Source organism: Ptychodera flava, chromosome 7 (genome assembly GCF_041260155.1).
Source record: "Ptychodera flava strain L36383 chromosome 7, AS_Pfla_20210202, whole genome shotgun sequence".
Classification (NCBI taxonomy): domain Eukaryota; kingdom Metazoa; phylum Hemichordata; class Enteropneusta; family Ptychoderidae; genus Ptychodera; species Ptychodera flava.
The window spans coordinates 31,377,590-31,402,958 of record NC_091934.1 but is presented as its reverse complement, the minus strand read 5'-3'; the positions used below and the strand labels follow the sequence as shown (position 1 = coordinate 31,402,958).

Here is a 25,369-nt window from a genome sequence, read left to right as displayed (position 1 = left end):
ACAGTACTAGTGTGGTACTATTTAAGAAAATGCCGAGAGAGTTTGACCGGTTGACCTCGCTGTTAATTTTATGCAGGAAATTACAATAACAATGCTTGGTCGAATGACGCAGTGCCTTGAGGGTGGGATCACCAGTGGTATATGGGGAGGAGTACCTTCCCGATGGTGATAAGTGGTGCAGATTACCATCGCCTAGGTGACTGGCGTATACGCGTGCCAAAAGACACCTATGGTTGATTTCCTGTTGACCAGTCGGATGGCAGAGTTGCAAATACCTGGACTGAACCATTTGGTTTTTGTGGGTGTCGGTGGTACTTTGACAATATAAGTAAAAATGCACATATATTGAGTTTATTGTCTTGTTTATGAGCGGCCAGTATTTCCAACAGCATAATTATGTGCATTTGCCCTGAAGGAATAAATAATTTTCGAATAAAACATCGCGAATGTAACTACATTCCTTAAGCTCGACGTACACTTAAGTGCCCCAAAGAACCATGAAATTGCTCGACATTCGATTGAAGAGATGAGTTTTGCCAAACCGCGTATACAGAAAAAGTGGCAGATGACTTTATTTTTAGAATCATAGACAGTATAGCGAGATGTAAAAAATGTGAAACAGGCTCCCCACCTAACTATCCTAAATGTTTTTGTGTCGAGTTTGTGTTTGATTCGTTTCGAAAATGTGTTCCTACATTCTTATCCGATTGTTTGTGTTAATAAAAATGTTTGTTTCGCTTTGGATATTTGTAGAGAAGTTTGGATTAGTGTGTACGGTAATGTTTTGTTTGTGTGGGGAAAGCTTATGGCGAGACGCAGCCGGACCTATGTTGTTACAAAAGTTGATAGAGTCGCCCTTTGACGCTTGCGTTTCGAAACCCGAGTGTGGTTTCTCATCAGTCGCAGTGTAGATTCTTTCCTTAGTTTGTGTTTGTGAAAATTTATTTTAATGCATTTTAGTGGTCTTGCTTTCCGATTAGCGAGGCAAATATATTAATTTTGGTCACGTTGTGAGTCCGTTTGGTGGTTCGGTTTGTTTGTTCTATATTTCTTTACTTCGGTAAATTTTGTTTTGACTGGTGTGTCTTTTAGATATATTTTTGCGGAGGTTTGTGAATTTTTAGGCAATAAGTACCACTGCGGGGTACGGATTTTATGTTTATTGGATCAAGATACTTACAAGTATCCTGGTTGATGTGCTTGTTCTCGTACATTTTAATTAATAGTTCATTTACTTGTTTACTGTTTGTTCTGGCTTGTTGTGTATAATACTGAGTGTTACGTAATTGCCTTTCGCATTCGAGTACGTAATCGTTTGTGTTGACAATAACGAAAAACCGACCCTTGTCGAAGGGTTATTTTCCCAAAATTTGTCCAATGTTTGCAAGCTGGTTGGCACGCGACATGTTTTGTTTCCTTGTTTGAAAGGGTATCTCTAGAAGTGCGAGTTTAGCAGCTTCAGATAGCTTTCAAGTTTTTGTTTTTTTGTTGTTCGTGGAGTCCAATTTGACTTTTCTTTGAATTGGTGTTGTTGCGATTGTTTGTGTCTCACGATGTAGCGTAGTCACATTATACGACTTTATTTGTTGAAATCCTGAGGTGGTTTTATTCTGTTTGGTTTTGTTGGTGTCCGAATGAATTTTAAGGCTTTTGCCTAGTACTATTTTTCGGAGTTTCATAGTTTGAGCGATGATAGGTTGTTGTTGAATTTCATGTTGTTGTCGGCTTTTCTTTGGAAATAGCTGATTTATTTCCACGGCCATGTTTTCTGTTACGTTACTGTGATTATTTATTTTGTATTTAATGTTGTGTTTCAGTTGTTTGTTATGTGTACGATTTTTGTTATTTCTTTTAAGTGTTTGTGTGTTCTATGTCATCTTATCGTATTTTTTGGTCGTTCCCTTTTTGGAGTATTTGGTGGCCCTGAAAAGGGCCGCTTGGTATGGGTTTTTGTTAGCGCTTGGCGCGTTTGTTTTGGCGATAAGCCTAGCTTTTTATGCTTCTTTTCGCCGATTCGATGTGCTTGGTGAGTAGGTGTTTGCCGCCTTCTTGTCACTGTGTGTGCTTACATGGACAGTCTGCATAGCCCTTGAATGTGGTCTCGATTTTGATCAAACTTACAATTTAGGAGTATATATCAAAACTGATAAATGATTTATGTGATTACTGTAGCTATAGATAGGCTACATTCAGGACGGGCAGCGACGGGCAGTAATTAGTAGGCTAAACAGGTGGTTTTCACCGTGGGCAGAACTCGGTGCAATGATACTGAACATTAATAGTAAGCCTGTCACCTTGAAGGTAATGCTGTAGGTGAAACAAGGACACACGATGGTACAAACAACACCACAAGTGAAACGTACACACAGAAATACACGCGTTCCTACGTTGTGCCCACCCGGGCCACGCGATTAAAATATGACTGATACTGCTGGATAGTGTTAATTGGGTCGGTAAACAGTCAATTAATAGTTTAATTGACTACCTGGGTGATTGGCAGGTCGTGTCCAACGACGCATATGCAAAGCAGGCCAAAAGACAAAAGCCCCCAAAGTTATTGACAGCTGGCCAGGGGTCACCATGAATACGTAATGAAGCTTCACTACGCAGAAACTGCGTAGTCAAGCCCTTCTTAACCGGTCAAACTCTCTCGGCATTTTCCGGCATGTACTATTTAAGTTTTCGTCCTATCAATCTTGAATAAATGTCAATAGCAAAGTAATTAACTATTAAAAGATTAAAGATTTTCTGGCATGTATTTCCTGAAATTACATAGGAATAGTAACATGTACAAAAAGTGTAATAGACAGTGATCACTGTGAGCGCCAGGACACGACACTGCCCCCTCTCTCTGTACACTTTTCTCATTCCCCCTCTCTCTGTCTCTGTGTGATCCTCAATATATGTCACCCCGACTATGAGTGTTGATCAGTATAAATGGTTGCAGGACTAGCACTTTAATTAAATGAAATCAAAGTATATACATATATACACACAATACATAAACAAATGAGTGTTGACTTTGACATTAAATGAAATTGGTTGAAATATACATTGAAAATTCAACGACCATATGACCAGTAACTAACAAACTATCCCTTTAGTACTGACAATGATTTGTTTTCAAATTTGAGGTTTCAATGCTTGTACCAAATTATTGAGTTCAAGAGATAAATGTCGGTTTGACACAGTGACGGTTTTCGCTATTGAATCTCCCAATTAATAACAGAAATGGAGTGCCTGACTATTATTCTGATAGCGTAGGCCTCGAAACTGAAAGAATCTATCTTTAATTTGCTCAAACTTTCCTCAATGAACCTTTCAACCATCCTCTTACTAAATCTAGAATGAAATTCAGGGGTCACCTTTAAAAGTTTGGTACAAGAGGAAAAAACTACCAAACATTTACCGATGTTTGAAATTCAAAATGGCCGCCATCCTTGCGTTAAAGCCCCAACCGCTGCGAATTTTATGCCTTATTTTCATGATTTTATTTTCAAACCAAAGTTGGTTCATGTAAATGTGTTAACTGAAGGACATAAGTATCACTGCTCGCTGATTTGGGCCAGTCCCATGCGTTTTAACATGTTAAATAATAAACGGGTGCCGCACTCATAAAATGGTGCCACACGGAAAGTACAAAAAATGCAGTATTTCCTGCACATACACATCGTGATCATAAAAGAAACAAGCATGATGCCATTTAGTTGAATGCACAACACACGATGGCCAACATTTTGTTGTTGAAATATGTATTTTCTCTGTCACATGATTAGTTTTTAAAAAATGGCGGGAAATCTAAAATGATGTTAAAACATTTGAAGTTACATGCCACTTTCGACACTTACGACATTGTTATACACTCATGGGTCTTATTCAAAAAAGCTCTTTGAAAACTAAGGATATCTGAGATCAGTTTATTACACATTTGCAGCTATTAGGGCTTTACCTCTAGTGGGAAAATAACATTTTCTATATTTGAAAAATTAGGACGTTTAAAGTTTGTCTTTCTCCAAAAGCTTTAAAATGAGCCCTTACAAGTGGTAGATCAGGAAAGAATTGGAAAGATTTGAGAGTCCGAATATCTGTCCCCGAGGCGCATTCTACGTTAATTTTATTTCTGCAGTTTTTGTCATCTACCGTTAGAACGACGGGGTAAATGCTGCCGTTTTTATTTACGCCGTGGGCGACCGAAGTAAAGCAACTCACGCCACCTACCAGTTGGTGGACTTACATTTAGAGACTGAACCGGAAAAATGTGCCCGGTACATAATACTTTAGTCATCTTGTACTAAGAATGTGAAAACAAATGGTTATTGTTGCTGCACCGTTAATATTTACAGCATTTGGCGCACTTTGTTGCTTTTATGCACCGCTGTGTGAGTAGAGGTAGAATACGCCTCTGGGACTATTCAAGTTATTCGGATATTTATAATATTCGTTCGGCCTAGTACCACTTGTGGGCCCGTACTCATTTCGAAGCGTATGGAGTCTATAAAGTTTTTAGCGGCCTAGTTTCGTGAAAATCAGCAATTTTATTGTCCCTAATAGAATGAAAGCCATTTGTAATTTCAAATATCGATAAACATTTGAAAATTTGTTTATCTATTACATATACGTCCCGTGCACGGTGACCCCCCCCCCCCCCGAATTTTATTTTTCATTTTAATTGAGAATGTTTGAAAGTTTGCTTGGGGAAACTCTTGAGAAAAAGTACGTCTTTCATTTTTGGGGCGCAAACTACCTTTAATAACTATTTCATGTTAAATAACTATTCTAAAGTCGTCATAATTATATTCATTGAAGGCTTGTTATAAACTGCTAGTAACAACGACAAAAAAGTCAATATTCTTCTAAGACTGTGATATATAAAAACAGCAACGATGAATATAATTGCAAGTTTTAACCAAATAAGCTTACTCGCAAGTTCTTGTGATCAGATTATAACCCTAATTTGATCAAAATGTCGAGGGATCTACACTCCTTGCAACTTTTACTCATTGATTTTACATGACAATGGAAACACAATTAAAATTTCCCAGCAACGGGATTGAAAACTGTGTGCTATTCCCGATCAAGCAACCGGATGCTAAAAACTGTTAAACATATATTTTGAGTTAAATCTTCATGAGCTGATATTGTTTGAAGCCAGAGATAAAAGTTTTATGAAAATCACTTTTGTGTGATTCTGTGTAAACATGTAAATCCGAATAAAAGTGACACACTATAATTGATTTTTTAGTAAATAAAGCATCGCGAATTCAGTTCTGTTATCTCCCGCTTATTCTATATTTAACACTTTGTCTTTTTGTGAACGGAACTTCCAGTTCCCTACCATCGTGACATCCGCAACTTTAGGCTTCGACATAATTGGTTATATTGTCGATCAGTTCTTCATGATTGAAGTTCGTGAATTCTCATTGTTTGCTCAAGCGTACTAAAATGTATTTTTCAAGGCCTTCAACACAAATTTAAGTGTTGGTAAAATGTGTTTGACGGCAGACGCCTTGCTTTTGAACTTTCCGATTCTGGCGCCGATAAACCTGGATCAAAAGATGAAAATGACATGTTCAAAGAATGATTCAATTTAAGAAATCGCCTATTGATTACCATCAGCCCATTCAAGTACACATAGAACATATTTTATCGGACTGTCGAAGAAATTTTTCACAAATTACACTTACTGCCGCTAAAACAGGTACTCTTGAGCTGAGGTCAAAGGTAATTTTCGGCTGTGCAAGTCAGTGAGTGCCCTACAGCCGACACATTCGATTACCGAGCCTGACGTGTTAGTTTACAAGTTTCTGATAATGTTTGCGTCAGAAATAAATTTATTTGAGTCTAAGAATGTTCTTTGCTATCGAAGTTCACACACACTGCATTCACGTAACGTCTTCAGAAAGTAAATATAATCTTCAGAACGAAATCTTCATAGACAAAATTAACTGTGTGACAAAATCAAATAGTGCTTACTCAATAGACAACTTTGTGCTCGCAAACAAAGTTTCGTCATTATTTATGTAAAATAAGGACTTACTTCATGATGTCGGCTACATGTAAACCAGCGCCACCACCGTTATCAAAGCCGCGAGAAGTCCTGCAACAAGCACAGAAAAAAGTTACCGGGCGTCATTCAACCACAGTCCATATTTCATGCAGCAGTGGTTCAAATTAAAATCGTACATTATTCCATGTTGTTAAAGCATAAATTGATACTATCTTGAATACATCTACGACAATGTCACAATGACAACGGATCCATGTCGAATTTGTATAAACACATGTATACAATCAGTGTTAATGAGCATTTACAGTTAAGCAAGACTGGTTATGAGGTTGTCATATTTACTGAATTGCTTAGATCTCATCTAGCATGTCTGAAAGGTTAAACGTGATTAAATATTTGATAAATTCGACGAAGGGGTTGCTTACCGTATAGAGATCCTCTCTGCCTTTCAGTTCCTTGAATGAAAATTGCACAAAACGTTAGATTTTGTCAAGTATTCCGGTTTGTTGTTTAGTTAATGCTGCTAATAATATTATGTCAGTGGTTTCAGGATGACATGGGTTCAATTTATCTACCCCGGGCCTCTGATGTGTTTGCAACCTCATTGGCTTTCCTTTGGAAAAAGTGTCGATGTGTGGCCAATTCTATTCTCCAGATAGCATGACATCCACTATATGTGTCCCCTCCCAGGGTACTGTGCATATAGCGTGAGGGAACATTGGTTTTATGATTTTTAGCATTGAAAAGTCAATGGAAGCCAACATTGTGTACAATTGTGGGCATCGCCATCATGCCCCATATCTCAACAATCCTCTACGAAGACTACTATTGACAAAGTTTTTACGTAACCAGCATGACGGACTGACTAAAAACCATACAATCACAGGAAATCTACGTCTCGAGATACCACACTTCTGCTTCAATACACTGACAGAAAACACACTTCATCCTACAATCTCAATTTTGATATCTCATACGATTGGCCGAAAGTTTTTGGGGTGAACGATACGGTGTGTTAATAGGGTCACGACATCGTCACCAGAGTTGTTAATGGAACAAGTCTAACTTTTTCATAACGTCTTCGAAGCAAAAAATACGATTAGCACATTTGTCAGACTTTGAAGGCGCCAGTAACAGTTAATTTCTATTTCTCTGATGTTTTGTATGCTCTCCATCCGAAAAAGCAAAGACCGTGGATACTACTTTTATCTACGCTTAAATCTTACCATAAACTGCACAGAGTATTCAAATGTAATACATATAGGGGTGAATGGTTTCAAATTTGACATTGTATGTCCTGTTTCCTTTGTAATATTACCAATTTTGAAAATGGCGGGTAATCAAAATGATGTTAAAAGTTGAATTTACTTGTAAAATGCTTCACAAAGGAATGGTTTCCCAATGCAGTAAAAGCCCATATACCTTTAGATGGTATACTTAAGAGATAACCAGGAGAGAATAGGAAGATATTTTGAAGTTAACATGTTTCAAGAGTTACAGCTCACGGGGCTTTAAGACTTTGGAATCTCACAAATGGAAAAGGGGTATGCTCTACAGTAACAGACGCCTCCTGAATAGTATGGTTCAGAGACCAGAGCTCATAGTGGTCGATGGAACAAGATGTCCTCACAGTTCAACAACCCTAAGCCACACAAAAAACCCGTTTTGCTCGAACAGTGTATAGAAATGGAAAATCTGTCTATTTTACACTTACCTGATTGGCCCGATTTGTTAATAGTCACCGTAATAGCACTAGTAGTATCTACTTTGAATTTTAAAGAGGCATCCTGGTTTCGTCTGGTGGCAGCCTCGGTGAATGCTGTAATTACCTCGTCTTCAGTGAGTTTGGCGTCCTTGGAGAATGCTACTGAGATCTTCGCGGCCATCGCACTGTCATTGACTTTGCTGTGCATTTGAATTAAATGGGACTAAATTTGAATTGGTATATATATATATATATATATATATATATATATATATATATATATATATATATATATATATATATATATATATATATATATATATATATATATATATATATACTGTGATGGATGGCATCGTTCCCAAAAGTTTTGAACAGTAGCCTTTCCTGCATGTACATATTTAGCATGTTATCAGAAAAATATTCTCTTGGCATTATATCGAATTGTGAAATCTGTGGTACGTTTAGCAGAATGAAAAATGTTTTCATAACCAGCTGTATGTTGTGACTGCTAAAAACATCACAAGTAATGGGTAATCGTGACATTATTTGAGGTTTGCCTTTAATAACTATAAGTTGTTTCTGTACCTGTTTTATTACTAATATAATACACCACATACATAAAGCTTAGCCGAGGCTGGGAATTTACCTCACTTGAGGGCGCTCTATGCATTCGATCACGTCAGCGATAGTCGAGGCATTAAATATTCCATAAATCTGGGGATAAAAGGAATGGTTTAAGCTTTTATCCTGGTTATATCAAAGGTCTTCCTCCCAAAACACAGATAATTTACCCAGAGAGAGGCATTTACATAAACATTCTCTCTCTCTCTCTCTCTCTCTCTCTCTCTCTCTCTCTCTCTCTCTCTCTCTCTCTCTCTCTCTCTCTCATCGTCACCTCCTATTGTGCACCTATATTTATTTGTCGGTGCAATTATTTTATAGAAATTTAAATTTAAGGGTGTTCACGGACCATGTTATCCCACACTTAATTCCCGTCACTGTTGAGAATACTTACCACGTCACTTATATCCACGATGGCATTGCTGTGTTGACAGGAAGACTTGTCATCAAAGTCAACTGTCCAACTATCGAGGAAGGTGCAAGAAAATTCGAAGGATTGGCCATCGTTGTCCACACAGACGTGTTTGGAATCCTCTTTCAGCGGCTCGGCGCAAAGTAATCGAATAGCGTAACTGAAGCAGTCGCCATTTTGGTTGCTGTGAAAACACCTAAATCCTTGCTGCAAGTTACATGTCAGACTATCTTGTCCAGTTCCATCGTAGGGAGTATTGGTGTCATCGGCCAAAGCACATTCAATATCAGTTGGCTCATCACAGAATCCATAGGCACCCCTCAACTGGTCGACTTGTTCAAACTCTCCGATGGAAGAGGGCTCAAGTGTTCCGCCATTCTCATCATCCATCCATTGGGTCCACTCAGGACATGTTTGCTAAGTTAAAGAGTACAAGAGACAGAGAGAGCTAAAAAGCCAATCGGCAATTATGAAGCACGAATTTACGGCACGTTGCTTCCGCATAATAAACATTGACTTGCTATGCTTCATGACTCCCCCTGAACAAGTCAAGGCCATTTCAAATTATGCGGTCGAATAAAATGACCGCAGTAGCGCTTACGTGAGGGACTAGTGTTTCAGTCACAATGCTGAAAAATACATAATTTATTTAATATCATATAGGGCTCTGCCCTTGGTGTCGCACCAGGGGTTAAGATTAGGAACTTTATTTGCATTGATTTATGGTTGTTAACAGTAAAGGATGTATAGAATTAATTGTACTTGCTATATACGTTTCGACGACCACTATGCTTAGTTACCCTCTGATGAAAACAGTTCACACATGTACATGATGTCAGACCCTGCAGGTATAGATTTTCGGTTTAATGTATAAAAGAGTTGGACATATATATTTGCATTTGTTACCATGATAACAACCTATTTTGTCTAAATTCCAATTGCACGCTGAAAACTAGCGTTCCTTTTAAAAACTAGCAAATTTTGCATCAAGTTATCCACTCAGAGGGCGCTTTCTGAAATTAAATCCCACTATTCTATATGCACGATAGTTTCCTCTTTCTTTTCTATTTTTTAGTCGTGATAGTAAGGGTCTTCTGTATCAGTGACAAGTTGGATAATAATACTAACTGGTTAAAGAAGAGACATATTTAATTAATAGCGAGCGCAGCGAGAGTGGCCGAAGGCCGCTCGCGAAGCGAGCATTAAGACTAACGCATGTACATGAAATTTAGAATGGAATCTCTATATACCTACGAGTTTGAGAAGAGTGCACTTTTACATGGAGGCGGCCGTTTTGAATACTTTGTCACGGATTACGTGAAATAAAAGATATCATCTACCACAAATCCTACTCGACAATGTGTTTTTTCTACAAAAGAATGTCTCTGTTCCAAAGAAAGTGAGAAATTTGGTTTAAAATGACTATTTTCGATCACTTTTGAAAGCCCGGTTCGGTCATCACTGTGCGCCGCCATTTTGAAACAAGCCAACTCTCGCGGGAACGAACGGTCAACTCACGCGAGAATTAAAAATCGTGTGCTTGAGAGCTACCGACGGGAATATCAAGTACTTGTTTTACATTAGACTGCCTCTGTTCCAATGCCCCTGTTACAATAAACTGATCGGAATCATGTAATTTACCAGTTTTAAATAATTTTCGTTAGTGAACTTGGCATTTCCGAGTTAAATTGCTATAATAATCTATAATTAATATTCTAGAAAACAATTGACAGCAATTCAACCTCAATGGCAAAAATATGCATCAAACACAGAAATTGGCATACTATTGCCTGAAAACATCAATATACAATGACGATATACCCCAAGCTGCGCACGCTCTCAGGTCAGACCTGTTACATATTAGTATATGATTAAATAAAACTTTGCACGTTTCGTATTTGTTTATTTATTTATTAACATGGCGGCGCCCATGAATTTAGTCGGGTACACTTCCGGTTATGCGCATAGTATGTTATGAACCTGCTCATGCGTAGTCAGTAAGCCGCTGGCGCGACTGATATGTAACAGGTTTGACCTGAGAGCGAGCGCAGCGTAGGGTATATCGTCATTGATGTATTCAGGCAATAGCATGCTAATTTCTGTGTTTGATGCATGATGCATATTTTAGCCATTGAGGTTGAATTGTTGTCAATTGTTTTCTAGAATAACATTTATTGCAATTTAACTCGGAAATCCAAGTTCACTTGCGAAAATTATTTAAAACTGGTAAATTATATGATTCCAGGGGCGGGAACATCTAACAGAGGCAGTCTAATGTAAAACACGTACTTGATATTCCCGTCGGTAGCTCTCAGCACACGTTTTCGCATGAGTTGACCGTTCGTTCTCGCGAGAGTAGGCTTGTTTCAAAATGGCGGCGCCTAGTGATGACCGAACCGGGCCTTCAAAAGTGATCGAAAATAGTCGTTTTGAACCAAATTTCACACTTTCTTTGAAACAGAGAGATTCTTTTGTCGGAAATACACATTGTCGAGTAGGATTTTTCGTAGATGATATCTTTAATTTGGCGCAATCCGTGTAAAAGTATTCAAAATAGCCGTCTCCATGGAAGTGCTCTCTTTTCAAACTCGTAGGTATATAGAGATTCAATTCTAAATTTCATGTAAACGCGTTAGTCTTAATGCTCGCGCGGCCGCTCTCGCTGCGCTCGCTATTAATAATAATTAAGTAAACCTAACTATGTGTAAAGATTTTTGGCATCAATATAATTATTTTCAAAGTATGAGATGCGCTCAATATCATCCATCCTGTCATCTTTTCGTCCCTTCGTCTATATACCTGCATTTATCTGTTGATACATCTAGCTGTCCAAGTCTGCCTAACTCTTAACGATCAATTCTTCTGTCTGTCTGTCTGTCTTTCTGTCTATATAAATCGGTCAATCAGTTAATTAATCTATTAATATTTATCATCCTAAATTTGGCAATTAGCTTTATGGCAGTGACATAAATCGTCAATCACAAATATGATGATTTAAAAAGACATATAACATTAAGACAGTACATACAAAGACACAACCATAGGTAAAACAATAAGGGATATAAAATGTTTAAAATCTAGCTGCTTCTGTTGAATAGGTCACCAGCTCTGGTGATGAACCAGCTTTCTCAGGTTTACAAATCGGTACTCCAGCACGACGAGCAATTCGAACTCGTGATGTAATTGGTACTGCAATTTGGAATGTAAAATGGAAAGTGATGCGAGTTATTATAGAAATAACGGGCGACGCGCTGACCATTAACGTTTATATGTGGGCAAGGACGAGATGAAAGCCAAAAATTAACGGGCGAGGTTTTCCGAGCCTGTTAATTTGGCTTTCCTCGAGCCCGCGCCCACAAATAAACGTTATTGGTCAGAGCGGAGTCTGTTATTTCCATTATATTAACAGCTAGCGAACCCAAGAAAACCGTCAAAATTTCCGAAAATTTCAGGAGCGAACGACAACTGGCTGCAGAAACTGAGCAATACGCGACGCACTGTCACGCGCGCTGTAACAAATTGGCAAATCCGGAGATGTTTTCAGAAAAAAGTATCTCAACTTGACCTACAAGTGCTCCATTATATTTTGTGATTGATTATGATTTACGTTTGAGGTGTAAAGTTACGATACTTTGAGTTGTTAATCTTATCATTCATATTCACGGGCATGTAAACAAACCATTACTGTGTATTTGTGGTCAGTCACGTGTGGTTCAGCTCAACCAATCAAAATGCGACGGGCAGAGGGCATGGTAATATAATGAAGGGTTAGCGTTTAGGCGGCTTGGTTCGGCTTAGCTTAGCTTGGCCGACCTGTTAATTATTAGTAGATGCATCTTCCGTTTGTCATCGATTAACAATCTGGAAGCTAATCACTCATTCTGATGCATCTGTGAAATAAGCTTAGCTGGCATCTGGCTTAAACACTTACCTGAGCGTGGCAGATGGCCAGGATATAGTACAACAATGTGAACACCGAGAGAACCGTCGTGAGAGCCATGGACACTGTGGTGTAATCAGATACAACTGAAATAAAAAGATAACGGCTACCTCAGTATGCTGATAACTTTGTAAATTAATAAACAGAATCTGATTAATTCAGAACTCGGCTTTATTCAAATGAGAAGAAAAAATCACAAATATACTCCCATCAATTTCCGTAGTGTTTTACATCTGTAGAAGTTTGTCGTTCATGTTAACAATGTTTATGCGAAAGTTGATAAGTATTCGCACCGCTAGTATTTCGCTTCTGGCCATGAATTTGTCTTGTGTAGAGACAGATCTACGCCAGGTACCTCCCATCGTTTATATAAAGAAAGCACACTGTGAGAAAACTACATCGCTTGTGTGTCATTCATAAGCATAACATTGTCGCGGGTAGGATAAAACAGGGCGGGGAATGCTAACTACGTCGTGGACCTCCAAAAATTACGATGGGCGGAAAGAATCCTTGACGACTGGCTCTCACCGCGTACCCTGCAAAATCCCATAATCGAACACTAAAATAATTTCAAGTGGCCACAAGGGGACGAGTTTTCAAAATGGCGACGCCTATTTACTATATGTATACTACCTTTAAATCGGAAATCCATGCTTCAATATGACCATCCAATGAGGGAATGTTTTGAGAATATCCATATCAAAATTCGGGGTTTTTGGTGAAGAAAATAGAATTCTTGCGTAAGATTTAAATTTTCTTCACAGCAGAACATAATTTTTGAAGGAAACCTGACAATAGATATTCTCAAATCCTTTTTATCTTTGGATTGGGTATATTTTAGAATTCAAGTTTAAAAGAAGTTTTCGCTTAAAAATAGTGTTGAAAGCAGGAGTCGCGTCTTGAAAGAACACTCCCTCGTGGCCACTGGACGTTATTCTAGCGGGCCGACCATGGGGTCTCGTAGGGTACACGGTGACATCCAGTTGTCAACAACAGGATTTTTGCCGTCCACTGCAGATTTCTAGTGTTCCACGGAGTGGTTTTCATTCCCAGCGGCTATTTCCATCATACCACTTATTATAATGTAAAACTTCTAGTGAAGCGGCGCGCTGTAGCTCTCAACAGTTTTCCGTCCCTGTAAATTAATCAGATTAAACGACCCTTGGCGACTTGTTGTGCGTGGGCGATGACATGCTGCCTATCGGTTTGGTTGAAGTGGGTTATTACCAAGAGTAAATGGATCTATACTATAGTGGCTAACGTACATGCCAAGAATATAGATTTCTCAGTCAAACATAGACGTTAGTTAAAAATCGATGTCAATCTGGATGGCGATATAACGTGGTGAATCAGGTTCACGTTTAGTAAATGATAAAACTAACAAGTAGGATGAAATAAGTTACCTTGAAAGCATTGTTCATCATTTCAATTTGTATGTTCTAAAAGCCTTACACTCCGAAATGTTTTCCTAAATATTTTTGCTGATGTGCAGCGTTCTCGAAAGGTTATATCTGATTGGTATATTGTCATTATTCACAGCAATTTATAGAATCTCTTTGTATTATTCAATTATAACGGTAAGAGTCAGCCAACCATTAGGATAACAGCTTCCGAGACGCTGCACATCAGCACTAATTTTTCGTCTCCTCAATCGTCATATATCTACAACACTAAATGTTATGAAACAAATATATGAAGTACATTTATCAAAGATAAACATATTTGTCAACGAGCAGCTGTGTTATAATAATGCTCTTAGAATCATATCGTATGCAGCAACAAAGAACTTGACCGACAATTGTGGTCACGCATGCGCTCCTGGACACCCGTGAAAGCTGGTTTCACATCATATAGGGAACAGTTGTCATGTCCGTCCCCAGGGGTGGGGGTTGGTCTTTCCTAAGCACAGGTTTGTTGTTTCTATCGTTTATTTTTATACGTTATGATATGTATTGGCAAAAAAGATTAATACTGCCAACCCTTCGGTGTCTTTGTCTTTTGTTAGCAGTCGTTTTCCAAAGATTTTTTTCACTGTGTCATATATTTGTACTTTAACAATATTTACGAAGTACATAACTGTGTTGCGTCTATTATCTGATGCGTATGATTCCCAAGTGCGCAAAAGCAAGCAAGGGTAACTTAATTATCTATAGACGCAGTCACCAGATTATCACCGGATTAACTTTGACAGAGTCAACAACGAACTAGACTGAAAGATCCCTCGCTCGAGGGCGCTCTCTACGCTCCCCCGAGCGACGGATCTTTCAGTCTAACAACGAACGAACTACCAAGGGTATAACAGAGATCCTCTTTTTAAATCCTCTGCTTTTTGAAAATATAATGGGGTGTCCTTGTCATCTTAGGTGACGAATATTCCTTCTAAAAACTGTGTTGACAACGTGCAGCTCTACCTTAAGGTAGAATGCGCCTCGGGGACACCTTATTGGAGCTCCGTAATTTTCACAATTATAAACTGATCTACCACTCGAGGGGAAGTTCACCAAGGATGATTTTACATATGTGGTAGCTTTGTGGTCACTTACCCAGGAAAAGCTATTTTCGCCATTTATAACTAGCAAGATATTTTACAAAAACCATAGAAATAGTACAGGAAGTTGCCATGTAATTTGAATCATGGGAAAAAAGCGCCAAGCTTTGAGCTTGCATAATGTGATATGGAAGGGACCATTTTCTCATGGGTATGGCATTGTTCACTCACCCCTGCTTAAACCAGGCTGTGTGTATTTACATAACTTTTGTTTATACTGAGTATCCTTGCATAAACGATGATTCACTTAAAATAAACTGTCCACTGTCAGATTTTGTGTTGCTGTTTACTACCGTATTACTGTGAGTGGACAATGTAGGGGCCATACCCGTCCGAAGATGGTCCCTTCCATATCACATTATGCAAGCTCCAAGTTTGGAGCTTTTTCCCATGATTCAAATTACATGGGCAACTTCCTGGACTATTTCTATCGGTTTTTGTGAAAAATCTTGCGAGTTATAAATGGTGAAAATAGTTTTTCCTGGGTAAATGACCACAGAGCTACAACAATGTAAAAATCATCCTTGGTGAACTTCCCCTTTTAAGAAAGCAATATTATCATCCTATTGGTTTTTCGATAATAGATTTTTCTTATTTTTCCCAATATTGGTAACACGGGGGGTTGCGCAAATTTTAGATTTCAAGAATCGATTAAAGAATTTTTCTACAAAAAAAAAAAAAAAAAAGAAAAAAAAATTAGTAATTTGTTTCTCTAGTTCCATACTTTGCACGATGACTCCTAATTGTTATTCTTTGATTTGGTAAGAGAATTGTTGGAAGTTTCATTGAAGAAAGTTTGAGCATTTGTTCAAATATTTCAATGTCGAGGCTCCTACTTGCTGAAATTCATAGCATCCGAGGGAAACGGGTTGATCCGTAGTCATGGTGTCGACAATTTGGCCGGCTTGTCGGAGAGTACCTCAACCTTAACTATTCGGTGTCAGCTGTTTGAGATGCATCACGGAAGAAGAACTGAGTGGAACATTTGACCGGCATCTACTATTGTTTACTTCTCTCACAAATATCAAGAGTTATCGATCGTGAAAGGCATTCAAGAGGTTTTCTGTGTCATAAAGGGTTTGTATTATTTAATGTTCGCAGCCTAATCATTATCTTACACTCTTTGAAAAAGTATTTCACTTTCAAAGATATTTTCCTTGCAGAACATACACTGAGACTATCACATAATTACCGTACGACAAGATTCAGTTTAAATCACACAGTCACAGACATATCCAAGTTTGGTGCAAAGGAGGCTTTATTAACAATCTACTACTACTACTAAACTAACAATCTACTGCCCCCTGTTAAAAGCAATACAGGAATAGCAGGTAAAGGCAGAGAACAAGTACAAAAGAGAGCTCAAAGTATCTCAAAACGTCATTATTACAGAGGGCGGGTGGGAGGGCAAAAAACACCCGCAGCCTAAGCTATGACAAAACAGAGTGAACGAAAAGGCGGCAAGCCATGTGGTGTTGTTGGGAACAAAGCTGATTGGCTGCAAGTGGTCATGTGACCATCTGAGATAGCGCGATTTAAACACCGCTCAAAGAGACAGTCACAGACATATCCAAGTTTGGTGCAAAGGAGGCTTTATTAACAATCTACTACTACTACTACTAAACTAACAATCTACTGCCTCAAACTCCAAACAGTAGGAGAGTATGTCTAAACAGTAGGTAAAAATTTGGCAAACAAAAGTACAGAGTTTACCTTGAACGTCAATGGCAAAGTCAAGTACTGTAAATAAGCATCACTTTTCCAATCACCTATGATTTTAATGACATCACTGGGAATACCACACTGATTGGTTGATAGTGGTCATGTTACCATCTGAGATAGCGCGATTTAAACACCGCTCAAAGAGCTAGTACGTTAAGAAACTAACGGGCTGTCTTCCCCAGTTCTAAGTCTATTGAGTTAATCGATCCCCAAATTACAGTAGGTTGTGTGGAAAAAGGTGTTCCCTTTTTGCAAGATAACTACGTATTGTGACGTCATTACTCTCCCTACAGTCGTGTATGGTCTCCTTATCGTGTACAATGCTGAGTAACTTTTACGTAATTCTAGATCATCTGTAACATGATTGTTGTGTAGCACGTATTCACTATCCGTATTCTAACACTCATTCATGAATGGGTTGACGTAAATTCAGTCGGCCAGTCGTGTACGTTGACACTGTTGCTATGATTATCGTGCTGACATTTGAAAACATGATACAGACTACGTGCTCCTTCGTGGGCCAGTAGTTGTGAATTTTGACACGGTTTTTAAATACTGTTCGTACTCAATGTCAACTTCAGTTTCTTACAAACAAAAGCATACTTAACTTCTAAACAGGCGACTGTATTGTGAGAAATGCAATGTTTTTTCTAGCCCGGGCTAGAATCTGTTTGTCAACAATAACTATATGCAGTAAAAACAAGTACTGTCTGAGTCTATACTGTGAGACCTGTTTATCGGATAATGATGTGACAAAAAGTATGCAAAACCCAACTTTTTGGGAGAATAATTATATGACAAGGCCCCAGTTACAAGTCTGTGGAAGAATCGCGGATACACGATTCAGAACAATGGTAGGTCAACTGTAAAATAGGTCACTTTAAAATTTTTGAAAAGAAACCACATTTTCTTTTGTACTGAGTACCAGAACGGTGAAGATTGTTGCTCGATTAATTACCCTCAATTAGCCGGATTACTTAAAAAGTATTTGTAAATAAATTGTCATCCCTCAAGATCTGTCCAACAGTGCAAGGTTTGTCTCAATCATCTTTTGGAACGACGTATCAAGAAGTTGGCAAACAATTGGCGCTAATTTTTAGAAGCTGTACTATGAATTACCTATAAAAGTCAAGGTAATACCTTCGATGACATGTCGGAGCGTGGCACTCGCGTCGCTCCAAGACATCAAATATATCTATTATTCTTATGCTATGAACCGCAACCTTGCTGGTAATTCGTTGACCAACAGCCACATGTATGCTCGCCCGACGACAACAGCTACAGTACAACAATCTCGTACGAACAAAACGGCGTAATCGGATATACACCACAAAGGACAACCAACAGTCGTCATCCAATGGCCGAGTTGTTGACCTCCGCTTAGCAACCATTCGTTTGTCAGCCCAGCCTGTGTGCCACGGGTTTTTATTGTTTGTGAATTTTAAAGGGACGGATATGGAAAGTTGGTGTTTTTCAGCCTATTCTCATAATAAACTACTCTACAAAGTACTTCTTGTCGTCTCCTGACGACAAGAAAATGACAACATAGATATAACACTGCAAAAGGGTAAAAACACGACACAGACACACGCCTTTGTAATTCCTTCAATGGGTCGCTGAATGTGATTTTAACAAACATTGCGCTGTACGTATTCAAATATTTCAACGATTGAACAGTTCAACAGGAAAGCGAGAGACAGGTCACTGTTTGCTTACGCCACTCCATGGACATGTATCATGTCATTTTAAGGATAACATTCATGAACAAATGAAGTTATCAATAACCAAAACATCAATCCTTTTATTCGCTCTGTCATCTCTGCAAAGACGATCGCTCAAAAATACATGTACTCAATTCTCAACGGTACAGTTGATCGCTGTCCCCCATGCTATACAAAAGCATTGCACTGGAGCTTGTCGGGTCAGCTGTTTGTATAAGATCTGTTCACGGTTGATTTAGTGCAATGCATTGTCTGCGCATACCAGCCGTACGCCAAGACAATTACGTACGTTGCACTGAAGAAAACGCTGTAGTTAAAGAAAATCGGGGTGTTTTATCTATTTTACCATGTTGAAGGGATTCTTGAAAAGACGTTTCAAGTTGAATGGAAGGCGGGTCTGGAATATGTAGTGAAAAGTATATGGACCCAAAGTACAACAAAAGGTTACCGTTGGCATTTCAAAACCAGTTTGCAAGTCCAGCAATCATTGTTTAGGTACAGGCAATTAATGTGCATCATACTGCAGCAGTTCAGTTGTTGAGTTATACCTCAAGAGTCGCTTGGTTAACGTTCATTGGACATTTGTTGGCGGGAATTGACGAAGAACTATCAACAATCCGTTCCCCCTGTATACAGTGTCAGTCGGTGCGGTGAAACTCTAATTTCATTCATGTAATATTTGAGATAAGTTTCGTAGCGTTTTTTACTATTCTCATATAACCATAATAAAATGTCACTCACTGCTAATTTTATTTTTAAAAAGCTGCATTTTCCACGCCAACCACGCCGTTGGTGTAACTATGGACATGCTATTTTCTTCACTTTTCACAAGCCAGGGGATAAAAGATCCATAAGCTGTATCAGAACTTTTGTTTTGTGGTTTCCCTACACTTTCTGCATTGAATCCCTAAACTGTAATTTAATGCCAAGTATTTAGCATATCAACACAACCTATATGAATATAATCTCCATTGTTATTGTTGAAAACTGTATTCAAGTCCGGACTAGAATTCATTTGTAAACAATAAACAATGATCACTACACACATACAAGCTGTGTTGACAAAAAGAATACTCGAAATTTCAGCATGACAAACGGATTAGGGTCAGACACGATAGTTGATATACAGAAGCTGAATACTGTAAAACTTGCTACAAGTTACAGCTTATGTCCCTTTTAGGTTCAAAGATAAGAAATTGACCTTTTTAAGCTAACAATTCTCTAGTAGTTAATAAGCTAAGAACCCTGTAACTTACATATTTTCGGAAAACCTAGATATAGGGGAACATTTTGGTTACCATAGTGTCACCATTGTTTACATAACTATCACGTGACAGGTAATTTACATAACCTTTCAAAAATCGGTTTTCCCTATGTTTTGTTTCAGTGCTTTGAGATATAAGGGTGGAATTTGTGCGAGTGCAAGCTGTCCTAACATGCCTAAGGATTTTCCAAAGCGTGTTTCAGAATGTTTTTAAACCTTCTCAAAACTTCCAGAGCGGTGAAAATAACCCTTGTTGCATTGATTTTTTCACAATTGTGTTCAAAAAAAATACGCAAGATATAAAAAATCTGAGACACGCTTTGGAAGAGCGTTGTGACAGCTTTCATTCAAGAAAGTTTGAGTCAGATATTTTGAAGAATTGAAACAAAACATAGAGAAAACCTATTTTTGAAAGGTTATGCAAATTACCTGTCACGTCATAGTTATGTAAATAATGGTAACACTGTGGTTGCCAAAATGTTCCCCTATATCTAGGCTTTAAGAAAATGTATAATTTACGCGGGTTCTGATCTTATTAACCACCAGAGAATTGTTAGATTAAAATTGTCAATTTCTTGTCTTCGAAACTTAAGCATTTCACATAAAATGTGCATGCTACTCCGTAGAATTCCCTCGTAATTCCCTTACAACAGTCCCTCCAACGAATTGACTTGCGACAGAAAAATCACAGTAGTTTGCTCTCCAGATCTATGTCGAAGAAAACAAACATTTCCCAAAGAGAGAAATGTCCTCGCTAGGACTGTCCTACATAAACAGGTATCCGTAATGAGAGATATGTTTATTAGCATTCTTTACAATTCTATGAGCAATTTGAGGCATTCTCTCACAGAGACACGCTCCGAGTTCTGGATAAAACAAGCGCCTATGACACTGTCAATTAAAAAATGCCAGGCTACATATTTCACTTTCAGGAATAACAAATCGTCTGTAAAAAGATTGGTTCCTTGTTCAGTTAATCTTGTAACAAACTCCGAGCTTGTTATAGCTATGAAGACCCTTCCTTTGTGACAGAGACTGTAATTATGGTGTCGAAAAATCAAGTATCTTTTCTTACACAAGAATGTCTACAACGTAAAACTGAAATCTACCTTTCATGATACCACTTGTCAGCTTATTCTGATAAAAACGCCCTAACATGATAGTTTTGTAAGATTGTATATGTACTGTAGTGAGTACCTACGACCTACTTATTTATGACTCTGCATGTGGTAGTTGTCGGTAATCTTTGTGAGGCAAAGCTAAATCGGCAATGGCGGCCATTATAGAATTTATTACTGCACGCCACGGGGCCGTTCATGAAACATAGACCTCACTTTTCTAGTGAATTTGCTCGTGACTCATCGTCCTTTCATGACAGTAAGTGAAGGAAAACGTGGAATCGATGCGTTTACATTCACCTAAACCTTCATATAATCGTTCAAGTCAGATTTGAAGGCATATGGACTGTTCCTTGTTGTTATAAGGTGAAACTTAGCGGGCAGCTTGTTAGTCTGCTCTTCCTGTGTCCGATTATCATGAGACTAATAACACAGATATTTGAAAAGGCCGAGAACAGAACCATGTGTACCCAAACGATTTTCCTTAAGTTACATCAAGGAATGTAACTGCGCCAAAAATGCATTGTTATTAATGGAAGGTCTCAGTGGTTGTGCAGCACCTTTATCAAAGGGGCCACGCTTCGCTCGCGTTCTTGCGTGTCTCAAAGGAAGCTTCAGCCTGGTTAAATGATCGTCAAAGCGGTCAAAGTACTTTGGCTTAGGTCCCTTAAAAAGTATAATTTGTAATGTTTGCTCATAGGAACATATTTCGATAAGAAATTGCAAGATGATCAGGAAAACTTACCCGACTCGACAAACAACAGCTTGAGATATCCTTTGTACTCGGAAGTCTGTGTGCTTTCACTGTTAGATCTCACTACTCAAACCTATCTGAGTCACTTCTTTACGTTGTACTGCACGCCGCTTCACCTTTGCTTTTATACTACTATCGTGACGCAGTCACCTCTGCTCACTCGAGTGAAAAAAATCTCCGTACGGATGACTCAACAAAATGCATTGTTCAATAGACTACGTATGCTAGCAGCATCAAACTAAAGGAAGGTGCCATGTACAAGCCATCCCAGGTACCGTGTGACAACTTCGTCTAGCTTGTATAAGCATGCAAGTGAATGCATTTTCTATCGCTATACCGTGAACGATCATTTTTATTGATGTGCTCATGTGAGTTGTCTTACTTTTGATTTCCATATGTTTTTTCATTCACATTTTTTGTATATATGTATATTGTATATTGTTTTTTTTCAATTGATGCTAACGAAGGGTTCTATCGGATTCGCCCCTGCGTTTACCTCTTTCCAAGCGTTAAATTCATCGCAGGATCTGCTCTCATTTTTTTTGCACATGAGCCTCACACATGTGCAGTTTTAGCCTTGTCTTGCAAGGATTTTATCATTTCATTTTATCAGGCAATGTTTTTGATATCTCGACCTCATTTTCAGGGGAGAGACATACCCAGCATATTCCAAATATTTCAAATTACAGAAATTACAGAAATTGTCTTAAAATTTCCTGAACTTTGATTCACTCCACTCTAAAAACCAGAGGAAAAAATCTCAATCATAAGCCAATTGTATGAGGAAAAAATTCTCTGGAAAAGTGCAAGTGAACAGTCTGTGTATGATTCGTTATTGCATTTCTTTTTGTTAGTAAATTTTTCATACATATGTTACACTACTAACCCTAACCTCTGAACTCTAACCTCTGAACTCCGAATGCTAAGCCCTTAAATCTGATCATGAGCTCCTAAAGCCTAACCCTAGTTTGTCCCAAATTTAAGTTTTTTAATGCTTTCTTTGCTTAATGTAATTCCTAAGATGTCCCTTAAAAGAGTCTAAGGTAGACAATTTTTAAATGCGCTGAACGGTTTATCCAGTGTTTCTGTTTACCACCTTCACAAACCATGGAATATATCTACACTTTGAGCAAGACTCCTTTGTAACATAAAACAGTGACATCATGACCTTTGAAAGTCGTCCCTAATTAAATGACTGTTTGGCCCATATTTTAAAAGAAGCTGAGCTAAAAGCTTTTAGCAGGGAGTTTTACATCCATGGAAAATACTTTCAGAGCGGCCGTCCATTCAGCTTTTGTGGCCCCCGGAAACATATTTTCACTAAAGGGGGCAGACAAACTGGCCCTAAATTGACTTTGGCCGAGATGAATTGGATCAGCCAAGCGTGTGATTCTCCACAGTGGGTTTAACCCAACCTCTACACCAGCTGCACTACGCCCATCCCCATCAGTGGTGGCATACTTAATGAGTAGCTGGTGGAAACGAATTTTTTTCCCAAGCTCCCTCCCAATATTAAAGTCTGATAGAGGCTCACCGACTTTTACATTGGCAGTACAGTTTTCATGATTACCAGGACAATTAACATCATAACCCCTAGCTCCAAGCCACCCACCAGTCTCATTAATGTCTTTCAGTCCCTCTATTCTCCCTGACATGTTTACTTCGTTCAAAATAACCGTTCTCGATCCAATGTGATTACACATCTTTTGCATGGCACTACGCGATTGGGTCGATATCAGTAGCAGCATAGAGAAAGATGGATAGAGTCGCAACGGGTATTGTTTAAGGCGCGAAGCGGTTACGTAACCCATCCATGTTTGCCTCGCCTCAGGTTGCTCTCGGCTCTCTTTTCCGAAGAGTGCCGACCATGAATCCTTCGGTAATTTTCGGATTTTCGCCAATTGTTAAGCGAAAGTATGTTCGGCAAAGTTTGTGTTGTTGTTTTCGTGTGGTGTTGAGCAGAATTGACGTGCTGGCGTAAACGGGAGTGTTTTGAGCTTCAGGAAAGTGTGTTTTACCGTTTTAAAAATTCCTCTCATATTTTTATGAATATATAATGAGTGTGTTTGAACCAAATTTGAAAGTCTTTTATCGATACTGTCTGGTTTTACTCAAAGGTTTACGGTCTGTCATACCGTCTTTCACACGTGCGTCAAGGAAGGACATGTTTATGAAACTGCTGGCGTGTTATGTTTTGATTTGCGTGAAGCAGTGTTTCTGGCCTGAGAGCTCACAAAAGTAACTATGGTTGCTACGCGACTGGCAGTACGATGCCATCTCGTCGTATATTTCGCATAATCTCGTGTAATTATCAACCACAAACAAAGCCTCCAAAAAGTTTAACACCTTTGAAGCTCATTTTAATATGAAAAGCCAATAGTCTACCGAGACGACCATGGAACAAAAGGCATGCAGGCGTTACCACTCTGTCTATGTTACTCTGTGGTAGGGGCAAGAATTTGCCTCATTTTGGTGATGCCAGTTGGGCTGTCCTGCATTCCAACTAGCAGTGCCATGTTGGGGGCAACTGCTTTCGCCCCTCTCGGATAACTTTAAACATCCTTGTACATATTAAATGCATCTGAAACAAAAGAGCAGTTTTTTCAATTCAAGATATACTTCCAACGAATGCCTCTTTTAATTTCTTTGAAAATTGTGAACTCTGCAAATTTACATTCACCAATGGAAGTGTGTTGCCGCTGACATGCGTTTAACATATCTACCATTTTGTTTTTAAAATTATCAACTATTGCCATACCTCCATAATACTTCCTGTCACTTTCTAATTGTAATTTTAGGTATTTACCTTAAATCGTTGGCCTAGTAGGCGGTGGCCTCATACGTTTCCTCAACTTTCCTGAACAATGGATTGAGACGAGTTATGCCGTACAAGTCGACGGTAAATATCCAGGTCAAGTCTCCTCCAGCTGTTTAATTTGATCGGAGTATTTGCTGAAATTGACCGCAAACTCTGCTACTTTAGCTGTACCTAGTATGACCCACTTTAAAAGTTGTTTTGAGACGCCTCCTCCTGCCTTTGATAGCCATTGTGTTTGGAGTCGGTGCTAAGGACTGTAAGTTAAGTAACTGCCTAGATAGCTGACAGTTTAGAGCATATTCTAGAATATCACACCCACGTGTTCTACCACCATGGCAATTTAATTAAAAGAAATAATTCCTATGCAAATTAATACAGTCTATGATAGCAATTGTATTCCATGTGACATGCTAAATAAGCAAAAGCACCACGGAGGCGGTGGATTTCATGAATATAGGGATATTGGGAAGCATTTTGTGATTTTACAAGAGAAATGCTACTCAGCTGTCCAAAATAGACTATCTTTTTAGAGAATGCTTGTAAAGGGTCTTTATATATAAATTTGTGCCAATACATTCATGGCATTTTTAAAATTTTGATTTATTTTGCGAAAAAATGTCACGAAAAAGAGGGAAAAATCTCATTTTCAAAATCCACCAAGATTGAATAAGAATTTGGATTTTACTTCAAAATAAATTTAATTAGAACAGTACTACAGATTATAAATTCAAAACGG

The 25,369-nt window shown here is 38.5% G+C and overlaps 1 protein-coding gene across 1 annotated transcript; it reads right to left on the bottom strand.

Moving 5' to 3' along the window:
• Positions 1-2,738: 2,738 nt before the first annotated feature.
• Positions 2,739-21,946, bottom strand: LOC139137264 (uncharacterized). Its single transcript, XM_070705261.1, has 8 exons — positions 21,807-21,946; positions 12,680-12,774; positions 8,731-9,165; positions 8,362-8,429; positions 7,722-7,912; positions 6,433-6,462; positions 6,038-6,097; positions 2,739-5,543 (listed from the first exon to the last, which is right to left on the bottom strand). Exons 2-7 carry the CDS (start codon positions 12,746-12,748, stop codon positions 6,051-6,053), a joined length of 840 nt encoding a protein of 279 aa, XP_070561362.1. The 5' UTR covers positions 12,749-12,774; positions 21,807-21,946; the 3' UTR covers positions 2,739-5,543; positions 6,038-6,050.
• Positions 21,947-25,369: the final 3,423 nt, after the last annotated feature.